Source organism: Lactuca serriola, chromosome 4 (assembly GCF_051521515.1).
Source record: "Lactuca serriola cultivar US96UC23 chromosome 4, Lser_US96UC23_V15, whole genome shotgun sequence".
Classification (NCBI taxonomy): Eukaryota; Viridiplantae; Streptophyta; class Magnoliopsida; order Asterales; family Asteraceae; genus Lactuca; species Lactuca serriola.
In genome coordinates this window covers 104,286,600-104,302,100 of record NC_136411.1, presented here as the reverse complement: position 1 = coordinate 104,302,100, position 15,501 = coordinate 104,286,600, and the positions used below count along the sequence as shown (strand labels likewise).

Here is a 15,501-nt window from a genome sequence, read left to right as displayed (position 1 = left end):
TAATTCCAAATTTCCAATCATCATAAATTAACTCACTCCATATTACAAAAACAACACCTTAAAATTGTTTAAATAATATTTACACATGTTATTAAACACGAAAACGCATAAAAAGGTATAATAATAATCACAATAAGTTACGAAGCCCCAATGAGTTCCATGCCTTCAAGATGCTTTTGCAGCCCTGAAACTAATGGTGGAAATAGAAAGATTGGTTAATAGACGAATTTTATAAAATAAAGAAAATCAATTGTTTTTTTTTTTTCTACCTTTTTGATGAGTTTAAGTTTCTAACTGGTTTCTGGTCATCTGTCTTTATTGATGTTGAATTTTTATCTCTTAAGGATGCTTCTCTTTTCCACTTCTTTGACTCTACTTCTAGAGCTTTGACCAAATTTTCAACCTTCTTCATTAGCACCTGAATCATTGGTTGTAATAACAATAACAATAATAACGATAGTAGAAAATAACAATAGTATTATAGTAATAATAACAATAGTAAGGGCTAAATGCAATAAATAGCAATGTACTTTCATTTATTTGTGTAAGTATGTTGCTATTTCTTGTATTTAATAATGAGTTTTAGAAAGGAGAGAATAAAAACCTTGTTTTCTTCGTCTTTCTCATTCAAACTTTCTTCCTTCATCTCACAAAACTTCCTTAAACCAATCACCTCTTTCTGAAGCTTATCATACAAAAACCCTGAAACCACATCATCATCATCAGTGGTGGCACTCCGTGGTTGTCGTTCTTCACTGCCGCCACTTGCCGCCACCCTTCCCTTTACAACAATACCTCTATTATCATCCTTAAACTTATCAAGATTCATCCCGCTAGTATTTTCTAGAATCATCTCATTGTTCTCCTTTTCATCTCTATCAACAACTTTACTCCTAGAAGCCCATAAACTTTTCCTTACCAAATTATCTCCAGAATTATTATATTTCTTATTGATGCTATTTATACGTCTCACTTCACTTGAAGTTGTAGAAGAAGCCCTTGGTTGTGAAGTGGATCTCTTCCTTCCTCCATTACTTGATAGAATCCCGAAAAAGTGAGTTGACTTGTCAACTCTCGGTAATCCACAAGATGAATGCTTTAATCCATCTTCTAGTGTCTTTAATCTTAGCTTCACTTTTTCTTTAAGTTGTGCTTCACTTTTGGCTGTTCTCTCTGATATTGTTAATTTCTCCCTTAATCGTTGCATTTCTGCCTGAAAAAAAATAATGTTCGACAAATTTTCAAATTCAAACACGTTTCACACATGACATGACAAAACAAGTTGTACTGTGTTAGACATGCATTAGACTACGACTGAGACAGATGTCACATGTATTGTTTTTAGCATGCATTGAACTTATACTGATGTCAATGGGACAAAAAGACAAGAATACCCTTCTCATCATCATCATTGAAAATAACCCGAAAATTGTTCTTTGTGATGTAAATTGTAAAATAAATAGTTTGGTAAGAGTATATGTGCCTGTAGAAGCCTTCTTTCTTCAAGCCATTGCTTTACAGGCATAACCTTATCATTCTCATCCTTCCATTCATTAGCCACTGTAGTTGCAACTCGATTGGCTGAAACATTTGCTCTTGCTAACTCCCTTTCTAATGTTCTTTTCACCTCCTACATAACAAAAATCATTACTTTTTTATAATTTGTTATCTTAAAGCAATTTTTTGGGCAAAAAAAAAAAGGTGTTATTACTTGTAGTTCAGAAATCTGTCGCCTGAAGTCACGAACAACATTTGCAGCAGCTCCACCTGCAAGAACAGCTTCCTCAAGTTCTTTAATGGTTTCGCTTAACTTTTCAACCTCTAAAACTTTCTGACGATTTGTTTTCTCCAATATCTTATTTTCCTCCTGCATTTATGTATCAAATCAAACAATCGCATCTCTATATTCTTCCTAAAATTTTCATTAAACAACAATTTGAAAAAAAATTAATACTTGACAAATCTCGATTTGTCTTCGCAACTCTATGTTCTGATTTTGAACAGCTTCTACAATCAAAGCTCTTTCCAAAGCACTTCTCAGAATTCTCTCTGCTTCAAGTAAAGCTGCTTCTTTTGACTTTGTGTGTCTTTCCAACATCTTTTTATCTTCCTGTAGTACTGCAATCTGATATAACATGGATAATAAATCAAACAATCAAGGTATATATATACAGATATAAAATTATAAAAACAGAGACATATGAGCTCTGTTTACCTCGTGTTTGTAGAGTCTAATATCGGCTTCTAGAGGAGCGATAATGGATTCAATTGGCACAGAATCGTCATCCTTTTGATTTGCATGAACCCTTCTAAGAGTTGCCTCTGCTGCAAATTGAGCAGCAAATGCTTCTTTCTTTTCTGTTTCGAGTTTCTTGATATCCAAATTCTATATATTTTAATTGTTCAAATCAATTTAGTGGGCCATATAACAAATAGAAACTAAACAGAAAATTACTATTCACCTTTTGCTCAAGAAGGTTTTCTGTGTTTCTGATCTTATTGTCGAGTTTTTCAATAATATTTCCCATCTGATAAAAAACAGAGTATATGGATTATGTTGCAAGTAATTATTCTTTGTTTATATTTAACTTTATATCGATAAATATTTCCGTGTACCTCTTCAAGGGATTTCTCCTTCATGACATCAGCAGCTTTCAGTGCTTTGATTTCACTTTGAGCAAAACCCAACTCGCGATCCTTATCTGTGAAGCAAAACGGAGAGGAACATTAGAAAATGATGTAGTCTTTATAATTGAAATTCTTTTGTGCCTCGAATAAGAACAAGGGTTAAATTCAAGAAATAGCAAGTTACTTTCGTTGATTTGTTTATTATAAAATCCTAATTCCATTTTTCCCTATTCGACACTGAACTTCGAAAAAATTATCAAAACTACAGCAGTGAACAAAACAATTTTTACTGTGGATAGATATTTCATTGTATTATGTCGACATAAAGAATAAAAAGTGAAGTAATGAACCTTTGAGCATGTTCTGCAGTTTGTTGAGCTCCAAGACAACAGGGTCAGGTTGAGCAAGAAGAAGACCTTCTTGACAAAATTCATCGAATCCCACCATTTTTGCTTTTCTTTAAGAAAACTCGAAAGGAAAGAGGGATTTATAATGTCGAGAGTTTTGGACAAGGGGTTTTGAAGAAAAAAAGGAGTCCATTCTTGAAAGGAACAGAGATGAGAGATTTTTCCCTTCGTTTGAAGCAAACGCCATGAAAGGAACAAACCATGAAAGCCGGCCACGCCGGCAACTCAGCCTCATTCCTCTCAGCCTTGACAGTAACCGTTGCCATTCTTCATATCCATTTGTTTCGTTTTCGTGATATCACAATTATCCTTTAACCTATACTAATTTTGTAATTTAGGACTTATTCATAAATCTAGAATAAATAGTATGCAAAAATGATCCATGTCGTTTTCTCTTTAGCTCTAAAAAAAGTTTTGAATTGAAAAAGGGATAATGACTTGAAAGGGTAACGAAAATTTCGACTTTGTTCACATTTAGTCACTAAATTTTTTTTCGTTATCTATTTGCCATTGAACTATTGAATTGTTCACATTTTACCCTTATGACCGGTTGTTACCGGTCATAAGGGTAAAATGTGAACAGTTTCAATAGTTTAGTGGCAAATAGATAACGAAAAAAATTTAGTGACTAAATGTGAACAAAATCGAAAGTTCGTTTCCCTCTAAAAAGTTAAATGGCTAAATGTGAACAAACTTCCTATTGTATTATGTTTTAGCAAATTATTTATTTTTGTTTAATTGTAACAACATTTGTTGATGAAGAAATCTATGAAATAAAAAAACAAAATGTGACATCCGGATTTTCAGGTATCATAATTTAAGTATTTTTCTTTTGAGTTAAGAAGAGAGACTCGACGAGTTGATGCCTCAACTCGTCGAGTAAGGTCACGACTGATGACTCAGATTAATGAATGGACTCGACGAGTCAGTGAGGCGACTCGACGAGTCCGCGCTGTTGGCAGAAACCCTAAATCTTTGGGCCCGAGCCATATTTAAAGGCACTTATGGCCTTCAATTGCGACTACCTTTCCCATAAGTGAGAACCCTAGCGAGCTTCAGTGTGTAGAGTGAGAGGAAGAGTTATCTTGAGCTTTTCGGTGTGATTTTGCAAGAAAAGAGAAGAGTTCCAGCAAGAGGGACCAAGGAAGGTTATTGTAACTACGTATTCATTCAATGATACTCTAACCCCTTACTATGAATTACGAGTTCAGACGATGTTGTAACTACGTATTCATGGGATGTCACAAATTCCACATGCCAAACCAATGGTCATAATTCATATCAGTGAGAATGGTTCATTTTTTTGTAAAACCAAAATCAGATTGGAAATTTTGATTTTTTATTTTGGAAAATGTCAAACCATTGGTTTTTTATTTCGGTTTCGGTTTTTTTTTTTTTTTAAATATATTTTCAGGGTTTTGTTTTTTTTTCATAAATTTCTTCATCAACAAATGTTGCTACAATTTAACAAAAATAAATAATTTGCTAAAACATAATACAAGAGGAAGTTTGTTCACATTTAGTCATTGAACTTTTTAGAGGGAAACGAACTTTCGATTTTGTTCATATTTAGTCACTAAACTTTTTTTCGTTATCTATTTGCCACTAAACTATTGAAACTGTTCACATTTTACCCTTATGACCAGTAACAGCCGGTCATAAGGGTAAAATGTGAACAATTTTAATAGTTCAATGGCAAATAGATAACGAAAAAAAGTTTAGTGACTAAATGTGAAAAAAGTCGAAAGTTCGTTACCCTTTCAAGTCATTATCCCATTGAAAAATTGTTTGGTCCCTAAATTTAACATCTTTAATTATTAAGACTCTACAAACAAATTACCATTTTACATTTATTTTCTATTATTATATTATGAGAAATTGAGCAAACTAATTTTTATAAACCATTTTGTTAATAAAAATAATCATTTTTTTAGAAATGACAATTTTCTTCGGAATAGCATATACCCAAGCACGTAAGAACATTCCGGACTTGGATCGCTCAAAGTATTCTTAGAATACGATATTTCAAAGCATTTATTTCCGTTTCGGAGCTGTGGATGGTTGGTAGGAATTAGGTTCACAATCTGACACCTAGTACATTTTGGACTGAAAAATTATATTTCAGACGGTCCTCTAGAATGACCGTACATTCCTGAGAGCCAAAATTACGGTATTTATGTGTTTTTCTTTCATATATTTCCATATATGCAAGATATTTGTGTTTTTGATACCTTCATTACACATTCCAAAATGAGTATGTATGCGGGATTTTTTCGAGTGCCAGTTTCGTGTGGAGGGCAATGACAACGTATCGAAATATTTATGTAATATATTACTTCAGACTACACATGCTTTGATGTAGATATCCACAATGATATCAACTTCGTCGAGTTAATTATGTCGGTTGCTTCCAAGTCCATGTTACACACTAACCAAATATGTCTATCTTTTCAATGTCCCTGATCAAATATAGTTATGTAGATTCTAGATGATAGTGGTGTTAAATATTTTCTTAGTTTTGTTAGTAGTATGTCTCCCAACACAGTACAATTGTTTGTTGTTAGTAATGTTATGGAAAGTGGTATTCATCGATCCGTCGGGGAAAATCGTTCCGATGGAAATGGGTCTTCTGGTGCTATAAGCCACCAAATGTATAATTTATTACCTATGACAACCAACCATGTTCCTTCTTATAATGGCCCCGTAGACGGGGTGATTATATGAATAAATGTAAGGCTGTTGTTGATTGTGAATAAAGGTAAGGTTGTTGTTGATGCTTCTCCTACAATTGATATTGATGGATTTGCAAGTGATGATACAAAAACAATGATGTTGGTTGATGATGATAATATAATTCCATATGAAGAGCTAGTTGAACATTTTCAGAGTTACACTAAATTTGATGGGAAAGATACTGAAGGTGAAGAGGAGGAAACTTAGCCCTTACAACCCTGAAAATCACAAAAGAAAAAGTTTCCTTTTTATTTTTCTGATTCTAAAGAAACACAAACCACTCATTGGGGGTATGCCTGAACCTTTACTATTTCCCGGATTAGCTCAACAAAAATGTAAAGTTGCCACATCTTACAATGGTACTTCCTATTTGAAGCTATAACAACTCTTTAAAAACAAAGAAAACTTAAGATTAAGTTTGGAATTAAAAAGTGTTACTGAAGGCCTCCAATATAAAGTGAAAAAATCCACAAAAGATAGGTTTGAAAGTGTTTGCTTTATGGTTAATTGTGATTGACGGATACGGGAAACAAAACATAATACTACTGATATATTTCAAGTTGTTAAACTATCAGAGAAACACACTTACTCAAACACACAACTATGCCCCCATTATTGACATGCCAATAAAAAAGTATTGGGTCGCTTGTTGAAGGACATATTAGTTGATGGTACATGTAATATGTTGCGGGGGAAACAAATACAAACAACTTTAAATGACCGTCTTAGTGTACATATTTCATACTGTCAAGCATGGCATGCTAAAATGTATGTTGTAAATCTGTTGAGAGGGACCCATGAATAAAGCTTTCAAAGACTACCTTTATATTGTTACAACTTGGAGAAGAAGAATCCAAGGATGGTTATACATATAAATATGAGTTATGACAACAAATTTAAATACTTTTTCATGGCTATCGGTTGCGCGATAATATTTTTTATATAATGACTTCTTTATATTTAATGTTTTTACACGTATTTTCGATTTAATGAGTAAATAATAAATTCCTTTTAGGTTCAAGTGTTTCAAACAAATTTGCTTCCTATTATTATATTATTATTAACATAGCACACCTTAAAGGGAAATACTTGGGCAACATGTTCCTAGTAGTATGTATGGATGGTAATAACCAAATCATCCCTATTGCATTTGGTGTTGGGAAAACTGAAAGTGGGGAGTCATGGATATGGTCTTTTTTATCAAGACTCAAAAAATGTATTGGGGACAATGTCGTCTTTGGATATCATATCAGATAGAGTCAATTCAATTGAAATGACTATTCAAGATGTGTTCCCGAATGCATATCATGGACCCTATTGTCTTCATTTGTTGATGAATATGAGAGCAAAGATTGGCAAGTAAGAGAGAACAAAGATTTTATTTTGGGAGGCTGCAAAAGCTTACCGGCAGTTTGATTTCAAAGAAAGTTTTGGTAGGCTACGTCGTGCATTAAATAGGATGCATGCACCTTATTAATTGTTAATTGTTTTCCATATTGTATGATTTTATTTTCTATAAAACCCGTCAGTGGTATCAGAGCTTGGGCTTGTCAAACATTGATTGCACATGAGATGAATTGAACAAAACAAATTTTTCATAAAATATGTATCTCATGACGTAACAGTGCCCCTGTCACGATGTGACATTAGTTTTAATTATTTTTCGGTTGTTATCTGCCTAATCAAATTTATGGTATTATTTTTGGTAATTATCTGGTATTAATTTTGATTGATTCTTAATTTTGAATGTCTGGTAATTATCTGGTATTATGAGATATTATTTGATAATTTTTGAATTAGTTTAACTAAATCGAATTATCCCTTGTGAATTTAATAATTAATTTAATTATAATGTAATTACAAGGTAATTATAAATTCATTATATGTTTAAATTGATTAATTAATCATATGATAATTAATATTTAAACCTCGTATTTTGAAAAGATTTAAAATACACCTTATACTATATATGATTAAAAGTTTAATATATTATATGTATAAGACAAGTCAGTCAATAAATAGTAGGCCTTATTCATAAAGTCATGCGATAAGGAGAGGGGGGGGGGGGTATAAGGAAACGACCTACAAAATGACCGTTGAATGGATGTCTATTCTCACCCACCGCTCCCTTGTATGGTGGAGGGTCATTAGCCGAATGGGTTGAGAGGACATAACCTCTTAAAAGTATGATGTTATAAAGTACTAGAACCCACTTTAAAAAAATCTCACTCTAGTTACTTTAAGAAAAAATATGAAATTGTATGATAATCCATGAAAACACACATTGTTTCATTATGAGTCATTAGTGGAGCATTTATGGTTAACCGACACATTAATTTGGAACTATAAAGCTGAAATGATGAAACAACTCGTGTTCATGATTGTTGATGGAGCGTGTGTGGTTAACCGGTACATCAATGAGAGATTATAAATCGATTGAGGGTGTTTTGAACGAGTTTTCATGGTTATTCACATCTTAATTGTGATCCTAGGTATCCCAGTCAAAATTGGTAAGAGCATAATCGAGATTAAACATGTCATTGACAAGATTCAATGAATCTCAAAGATATAGGAGTTTCATGAGATTAAAGTTGGTGAGATGACTTTACCTACCTAAAATAGATTAGAATTTGATTATGACATCCTTTTTCAAAGGTCGAATAAAAAATATGGATGCTAGCCTTAATTTAAATTATGGGTTAATAATTAAGGATTCAAATCAACTAACTTGAATTCTCTCTTCTCCCAAATTTTAGATGACAAATCAAGACAATGATGGTCTTCCTCGTTCTTATGGTAGTGGTTTTCCTCAACCTTCTGAAAATGGTATTTTAGTTTTAAGTCAAGATGAAAATGTCTTTGCTTCCTTAGGAAATGATGGAATTGGACATTGTCTCCATTCAACTCTTCCACCTCCTCCTCCTGTGACTCTCCTAACGTCACGTTTTCCTCAAGTTGAAAGATATGAAGCTACTCAAGCCCTATTGGTGTGTAAACATCAAGATGGAAACTTCATATGTATACATGTTCAGAAAATGAAAGCGTACATTGACAAATTGGGTAAAACGGTGTCATTTTTCAAAGGATATCAAGCCATTGACTTGGTTCTTCTCTCGCTTCGAAATTCATATAGTCAATTTATAGAGAGCTTTTGTATGAGGAATCTTGACCTGACCCTAAGTGATTTGACTGAGATGTTGATAGTGGCTGAAGCAGAAATGCTTAAGAACACATCTAAAATAGAGTTGCTTAAAGGGTCTAATTCCAAGAGTTCTATAGACACTGACAATGATAAAGTTGATGATATAGAAAAGCTTTCTCTTCTTTATGGAAAGGAGCCATCCAAGATCAAACCGTTTGATCGTATGGTAAAGAGAAAGTTCAATTATGGGATCATTCCATGTTCTAAACCTAAAGAGTCCATTTTTTTTCTACTACCAATTGAAGGGACATTAGTTGCGAAGCTACCCAAAATACATGAAGGATCTTTAAGATTAGGAAGTTAATTCATGTGACTTTACTTCAGGTACATCCACTATCTAACTCCATAAGTTCATATTCTTAGAATCTTAATACAGGATGTGATGATCACATTTTGGTGGTATTGCAGGATCTAAAAGAAAGAACGAAGCTTAAGTAAAGTGAGCTAAATCTGATCGTGAGAAATGGACTTTCGTCACATAATTTGATGGTCAGAACTTGGAGCTACTACTAGGGAGTTAGGATAATTTAATAGATTGTTATTACTCTTTGGAGATATCTAGCAATATAGTTTTTCATGTTATGCATTGTAAGGACAAGTTCCAAATTTCCTTTTAGCAATAAAAATGAGGTTTTGGTTTATGCAACTGCCTTATCTTATATTTCCTTGCAATTAAATTAATGAAAAGAGTTGGTTATGTTTCTAATAATAACAATATTAATAGTGGATATTGATTCTTCAAGAACATGCTTGTGGTACTATCATATTTGACCAAGTGAAAAGAAATCTCATCACCAAGTTTCAATTGGACAAAAACTTGGATTCATACAATTCAAATTGCATGATGCATGGGAATCTTGTTCATTGGAAAATTATGACTAATTCATTGTTCGCATATTTATGTAAGACAAATGAAGAACTAATGGATCAAGTATAGGTTGACATGGAATTTCTGATCCACCACAAGATATGGTGACTCTTTTCGTCATGATTTACTGATACTTCAACAAATATGATTATGTTTATAAGATTAAGCATAATTTTGATACTTTTGAAAAGATTCAAAGAGTAACAGAACGAATAGAAGAATCTACTAGGCAGGAAGCTAAAAGATTCTCCAATCTAAAGTAAAATGAGAGGTCTTTAGTATCATGTTTTATGATAATCTTAGTAATTGTGGAATTGTATCATAACTAATCCTTCAAGAACATCTTAGTACAACTGTATTACTAAAAGGAGGAACTAAACATTGTTGGAAATGGTTCAATCATAAGATGAGTTATACTTTGTTCCAATAAAGTTTTAGAGCGATGCTCTAGTAACTATAAATCGTATCTTGAAACTCATTTCAAACTAAGAAGGTTGAAAACACATCAAAATATGTGGAGTAAAAATGTTTTCTTAGTCTAGCACATATATAATTGGAGTTGTGATGTTTTCGTTAATTGATAAACAAAAGATAAACTGAGACCTATTCTATGAAGTGTTTTCTTGTCGAGAATCCACATGAACTTTTGGATATTTTTTTAGCTCATCGAGGAATGTTCCTTAAGAGATAAACTCATACGTCAAGAAGTTAGTGAGAGTCATATTGATCTTGAGAGTTTCAAGAGTCAATCGATAATAAACCTTTTAGTTATCACTAACACGCGACCTGAGGTTGATAACCTGTCGTGTTTGATTGACACATTCTTATTTTTATGAACTTCTAGTTGATTTGGAAATGCTTATGAGTTCTATGTTTTCATTTAACTGCAAAAGTAAAAGCACATTGGTCAGTGAAAGTACATTGGTCATATGGGTGAGCTACTAACAACATGGAAGTAGTGATAAGCCCTTGAGCTGCCAGAAGGCAATAAATTATAAAAATAGAGAAGTTCAGTCCATGAAGGAAAATTGAATTTGATTTTGGTTTGTCCTAAACCTTTGTGTATGGCTGTAGGTTGGAAATGATAGATTCACATGGATGGAAACGTATGCACCATAAAATCTAAGTGGCAAAGGTTTCACTCTAACTCATGAAAATGATTGTAAGGAAATACTTTTGCTAATAGATTTTGAAGAATCGATCTATATGGATGCTAGTTGTGTAAATTACATTCTCAAACTCAAAATATGATTTTGGCATCTCTCTTCATATTTCGAATTGTGAGGAATTTCAAGGAATTGTTTGAACTTTCGAGGGATATATCAATCTGTCTTGAACAGGTTTAAATACACACACATTATCCAACTAAGGTGTATAAACTTAAGAAGTCTAGTTGGAGACTTATTGAAGCATCGCATAACTGAAATCTGCAATTCCTTAAGAAATTCAAAGGGTATTGATTTTTAGAAGTCCAATTGATTTCTGGGGACATGTCAAAGCTAGTGGGAACATAATTGTTATGTTGATATTACATGTTGACAATACTGTTCATAGGGAACAATGTCTCTGTTTTTGCAAGTTGCAAAGTTTGGAAAATGTTTCACGATAATGCAATTAAGGGAGATGGTACTCATACTTCATTTCGAGTCTAAAGGTTTATATTGTATAGTTTAATAGAACTTAGTCAAAGACATATATGAATATCATGTTGAAATGTTTCAACATAGGAGATTCCATATATAGAAATATTATAGCAAGGAATTTAACAAATATTAAATCATTGTATAGGACATAATGAGTCGATTCTCATATGCTTCAGATATATGATCAATCACATATGCTATAATGTTCACTTATTCTAATTTTCCGAATGCCTAGAGCACTGTATGAAAAGGATTTGAATTTTTGTGACTAAGGTTGTTAAACAACTATCAAGAACATTCTGAGGCTTTACCAAATATTGGTTGCTTGTGGACAATTAGAAGTATAACATTATTTGGAAAGGACCATAGTGATGCATTTTGGATTGAGATGATTCTTGGTCAGAATTGATGGTCATATGGAATATGGAAATGTTTTCGTAATGGGATATGTTTGCAAAATCTACATGTGAGTTGGAACCTTTAATGCAAGGGTGCCAAGGAATGTATCTTGAATTGAGACTTCATAACCACATAATTGTTTCTAGTAACAAGTTCCAATGGGACATTGTGTAATATCGTTGGTTCAGTCTCTATGACTTTAGAGCCTCCATATCAAAGGATTTCAATACATGTAAAGTTGAAATTCTACTACATCTTAGACAGTGATAAGAATTTGGAATTGTGAAATGCGCATCAATGGAATAGTGTACAATGGATCTATTAACAAAGGAAGGACCATAGAGAGGCATAATGTGCATGTTCATAACATATGCATAACTGATGTTATCTAATTCAAGTGTTTAGTTGATTACTCAAACCATTATACAATGAATAAATTCATAATTACTATGGTGATTAAATAATATGAATTATTTATATTAAGTAAGTTTGAAACCATAGTTAATTAATTTATTATTAAGTTTCACTTTGCATGTTTACTTCCCCGAGTAGTTTTAATATTATTCAAAATTCCACAGTTGCTCATACTTTTGGAAGCAAATAGTGAATTAAGACTGTCATGAATTGATTGTACATTGTCGATTAAGGTTAAGACACTGCAATTGAAATTGCTACAATATTCATGAGTACTTTGAAAATATGGATTTTAAGTATTATATAAACCCACGTTTAGTGATTACTTCATGGATTTTATCATGCATAATTCTAAGACGATAATATCTACTATTCTTAGGAGGAGATATATTGTTCGTATTTTACGAATAATTTGTGCATTGGTTTACCCAAACACAACTCATAAGTAGGTGTTATAAAGAGTAACTCCATGCATGCTTTTGTTAGTAAAATGTCTAACTATATAGTCAAAGTAATTCATTACTTTTGCCTTAACGGGGAAAAGCAATATCTTTGGGCCCCTCGATGATTTGTTGCCGACATCTGAAGTGCTTGGCCAAGCCCGTACTAAATTGATGTTTTCAATTAGTAGTCTGAATTCAGTAATCTTAAATCAGGAAATCGAGAAAAATCTTGGACTATGAGATTGATTTAATTTGTCTCATATCCATCCGATATCTTGTAGAACAAAGGATTACATGATTACTTACCTTAGGACTAACATTTGATTCGAATCAGAGTTTAGTGGTGGCTTTGGAAAGCACTCTTTGTTGTTTAGTTCAAGGTCTATACTTGTAATTGTAGTTACAGACTTATCCAAGTGGGAGACCGTTAGATTAGGATGTCTAATCCAGTAACTAAATCGGTATGTTCTTGTAATTAGAAGCAAAGTCGTATTTGAGTTTCCCTCATAATTGGAACTCGGTTAGAATGACACTTATAGAGAGAGGATAATTTGTTAGATTATTGTATGATTGATAAACTAATTGGAAATTATGTGCAAATAATTTGTTAATATATTATGTGATTAAAATATTAATTGGAAATAGAAAATTGTTTTGCTAATTTATATGATTAATAAATTAATATGAAATCAATTAGAATTAATTAATTATTAATAAGAATTAATCTAGAATTAATTTGGGACTAATTGGAGTTAACTAAATGTATAAAGGTTGAATTGTAATTGTTCATAATTGAAAAAGGAAAGAAAAATCTAGAACGTATATAGTGGTGAACGGAATTTGGGAGTATTCTACGGTTTCTGGAATATTCTTAAAGCTGATAAGGATACCGTATTTGAATAGAATAGAATGTGAATACTTTATTACTCAAATCTAGGGTTTTCCTTGTCTCATCCACACTATACATAGGACCCCAAAGGTCACAATTTTCGTTCATATCATTCCCTTAAGGATACTATGGCCGAAAATATCCTCTCCCATCTCTCCTTTTGTCTTCTAGTTCAAGGATTTGGGTGTGAGCCATTAGCGGCATCATTCTTTTGGTGCTAAACCTTCAAAGACCTACACTACAATGGGAATGAAGTGATTTGTTTACTACAACAAATCAAATGTATGGAACACTTATCTCATGATTTCGGTTATATTAGGGTTTATGCTAGTTTTGTTATTCATCGCATAGTCACAAGGATCGCTCTATCAGCCACGATCCACGTTCTGAACGCTTCGTTCCCAATTGTGGTACATTATCGTTTCGATCGTTGGCGGAAATGTACTTCAGTACGGAAACTCAATGATCCCACTGAATGGAAAAATAAATTGTTGGAATGTGTTTCTAGCAATCGAAATTGGTTAAATAGGTGATTGGGATCGCCAATTTGGAGTTTGGATAGCCAATTTTGTGTTTTTGGAACGCCGATTTGGTACCCTGTTACCACCGTTTTGTCTAATTGGTCTCAAAATCTACCAGTTTTGCTATTGATTTTTTTTTAAATTTTCCTTATATATTAGGATTCGATTGAAGCAACTGGTATGATTTGTGACATCTCCAAAATCACGGCCAGAAAAGACCGGTTTGTTTATGCTTTGTTTAAAAATCAGAGTAACATTTTAAATAAAAGTGTTGCGGAATTTGTCCCAAAACAAAATATGATAAAGATTTATCAAAAGCATTTCCATAGAAATGTATTTCATTAAAAGACTTGGGATGTCATGTTCGTACAGATCAAAAGCATAAACAGTACAATATAAGCCTTACTACATTATTTCATATCTACAGGCCTATATCCGTAATCCCTCGTCCAAACATCATATCTATGCTCAAGCGCCACTACCTGTAATACATAAAACTGAGTGGGTCAGGCTTGGGAGCCTGGTGAGCACATAGGGTTTTCAACCCACAATAAATAAGTTTATTAACTTCATTAAATTAAACAAACCCGATTACCCGTTCCCGTTATCCTCACATTACGTCCCTAAGCATCTATCATAAGGGACCTATCCTAAGGATTATCATCAGGACGGACACTACTGCTAAGGGGATTCCTCAGCAATAAATGTCCTTAAGGCAACCATGTGGGGGATGGAGTACATCTGGTGAGCACACAGTTCAAATAAACACACAGTTCGAATAAACACCTACAGGTTGCGAGCCTGCTAGTGTTCCACTGGACTGTCTAGAATAGTCCGTGGTCGTCATCTATACTCCGCTAGATGACTGGATCATCAATATCATCTATAACGAGGCCTCTCATTATTTCATTTTATCACACAGCAACTAATACATCTACCCATGTTTACCCCAACATTTTCGTAGATATAAAATAAATATACAGTTTAAATCATTGAAAACATGTATAAAAATGTTCATCCAGCATAGATAGCAAGTATTCAGGTAATATGCACACATAGCATGTAATTTCTATAAAATACTTCATATCTATGTGTAAGCTGAAAGTAACTATGCACTCACCTGAGTAGGTGGTGACCCGGCGCTTGGACAACACTTCGTTACTCTTAACACACTTTTCCTTCGGCAAAACCTAGTATCATTGCCATTAGGGTTTAGTCTAATATTCACCGCGACTAATTAGTAGTCTAGCTATTATTACTATTATATAAGCGTTAAACGATACTTATATAACCCATAATAATAGCCCAAGTACTTATTATAAGGTCCTAATAACATTACTATATTAAAACATAA

General features: G+C 33.0%; 1 protein-coding gene across 1 annotated transcript; it reads right to left on the bottom strand.

Annotated features, from left to right (window-relative positions):
• On the bottom strand, positions 1 to 3,343 carry MAP70-5 (microtubule-associated proteins 70-5). Its single transcript, XM_079039586.1, has 10 exons — positions 2,979 to 3,343; positions 2,617 to 2,702; positions 2,463 to 2,528; positions 2,216 to 2,386; positions 1,955 to 2,125; positions 1,712 to 1,867; positions 1,484 to 1,630; positions 605 to 1,213; positions 270 to 418; positions 1 to 190 (listed from the first exon to the last, which is right to left on the bottom strand). The coding sequence occupies exons 1-10, from the start codon at positions 3,073 to 3,075 to the stop codon at positions 166 to 168; spliced, it is 1,677 nt and encodes a 558-aa protein (XP_078895712.1). The 5' UTR covers positions 3,076 to 3,343; the 3' UTR covers positions 1 to 165.
• Positions 3,344 to 15,501: the final 12,158 nt, after the last annotated feature.

Bases quoted from the DNA above. Each gene is read 5' to 3' on its own strand.
- MAP70-5 (XM_079039586.1), bottom strand. From the start codon at position 3,075: ATGGTGGGATTCGATGAATTTTGTCAAGAAGGTCTTCTTCTTGCTCAA. The intron at 1,868-1,954 runs GTATTAATTTTT...ACATAAATGCAG, and splicing joins GACAAATCGAGATTTGTCAA to GAGGAAAATAAGATATTGGA. The intron at 191-269 runs GTAGAAAAAAAA...TTCCACCATTAG, and splicing joins AACTTAAACTCATCAAAAAG to TTTCAGGGCTGCAAAAGCAT.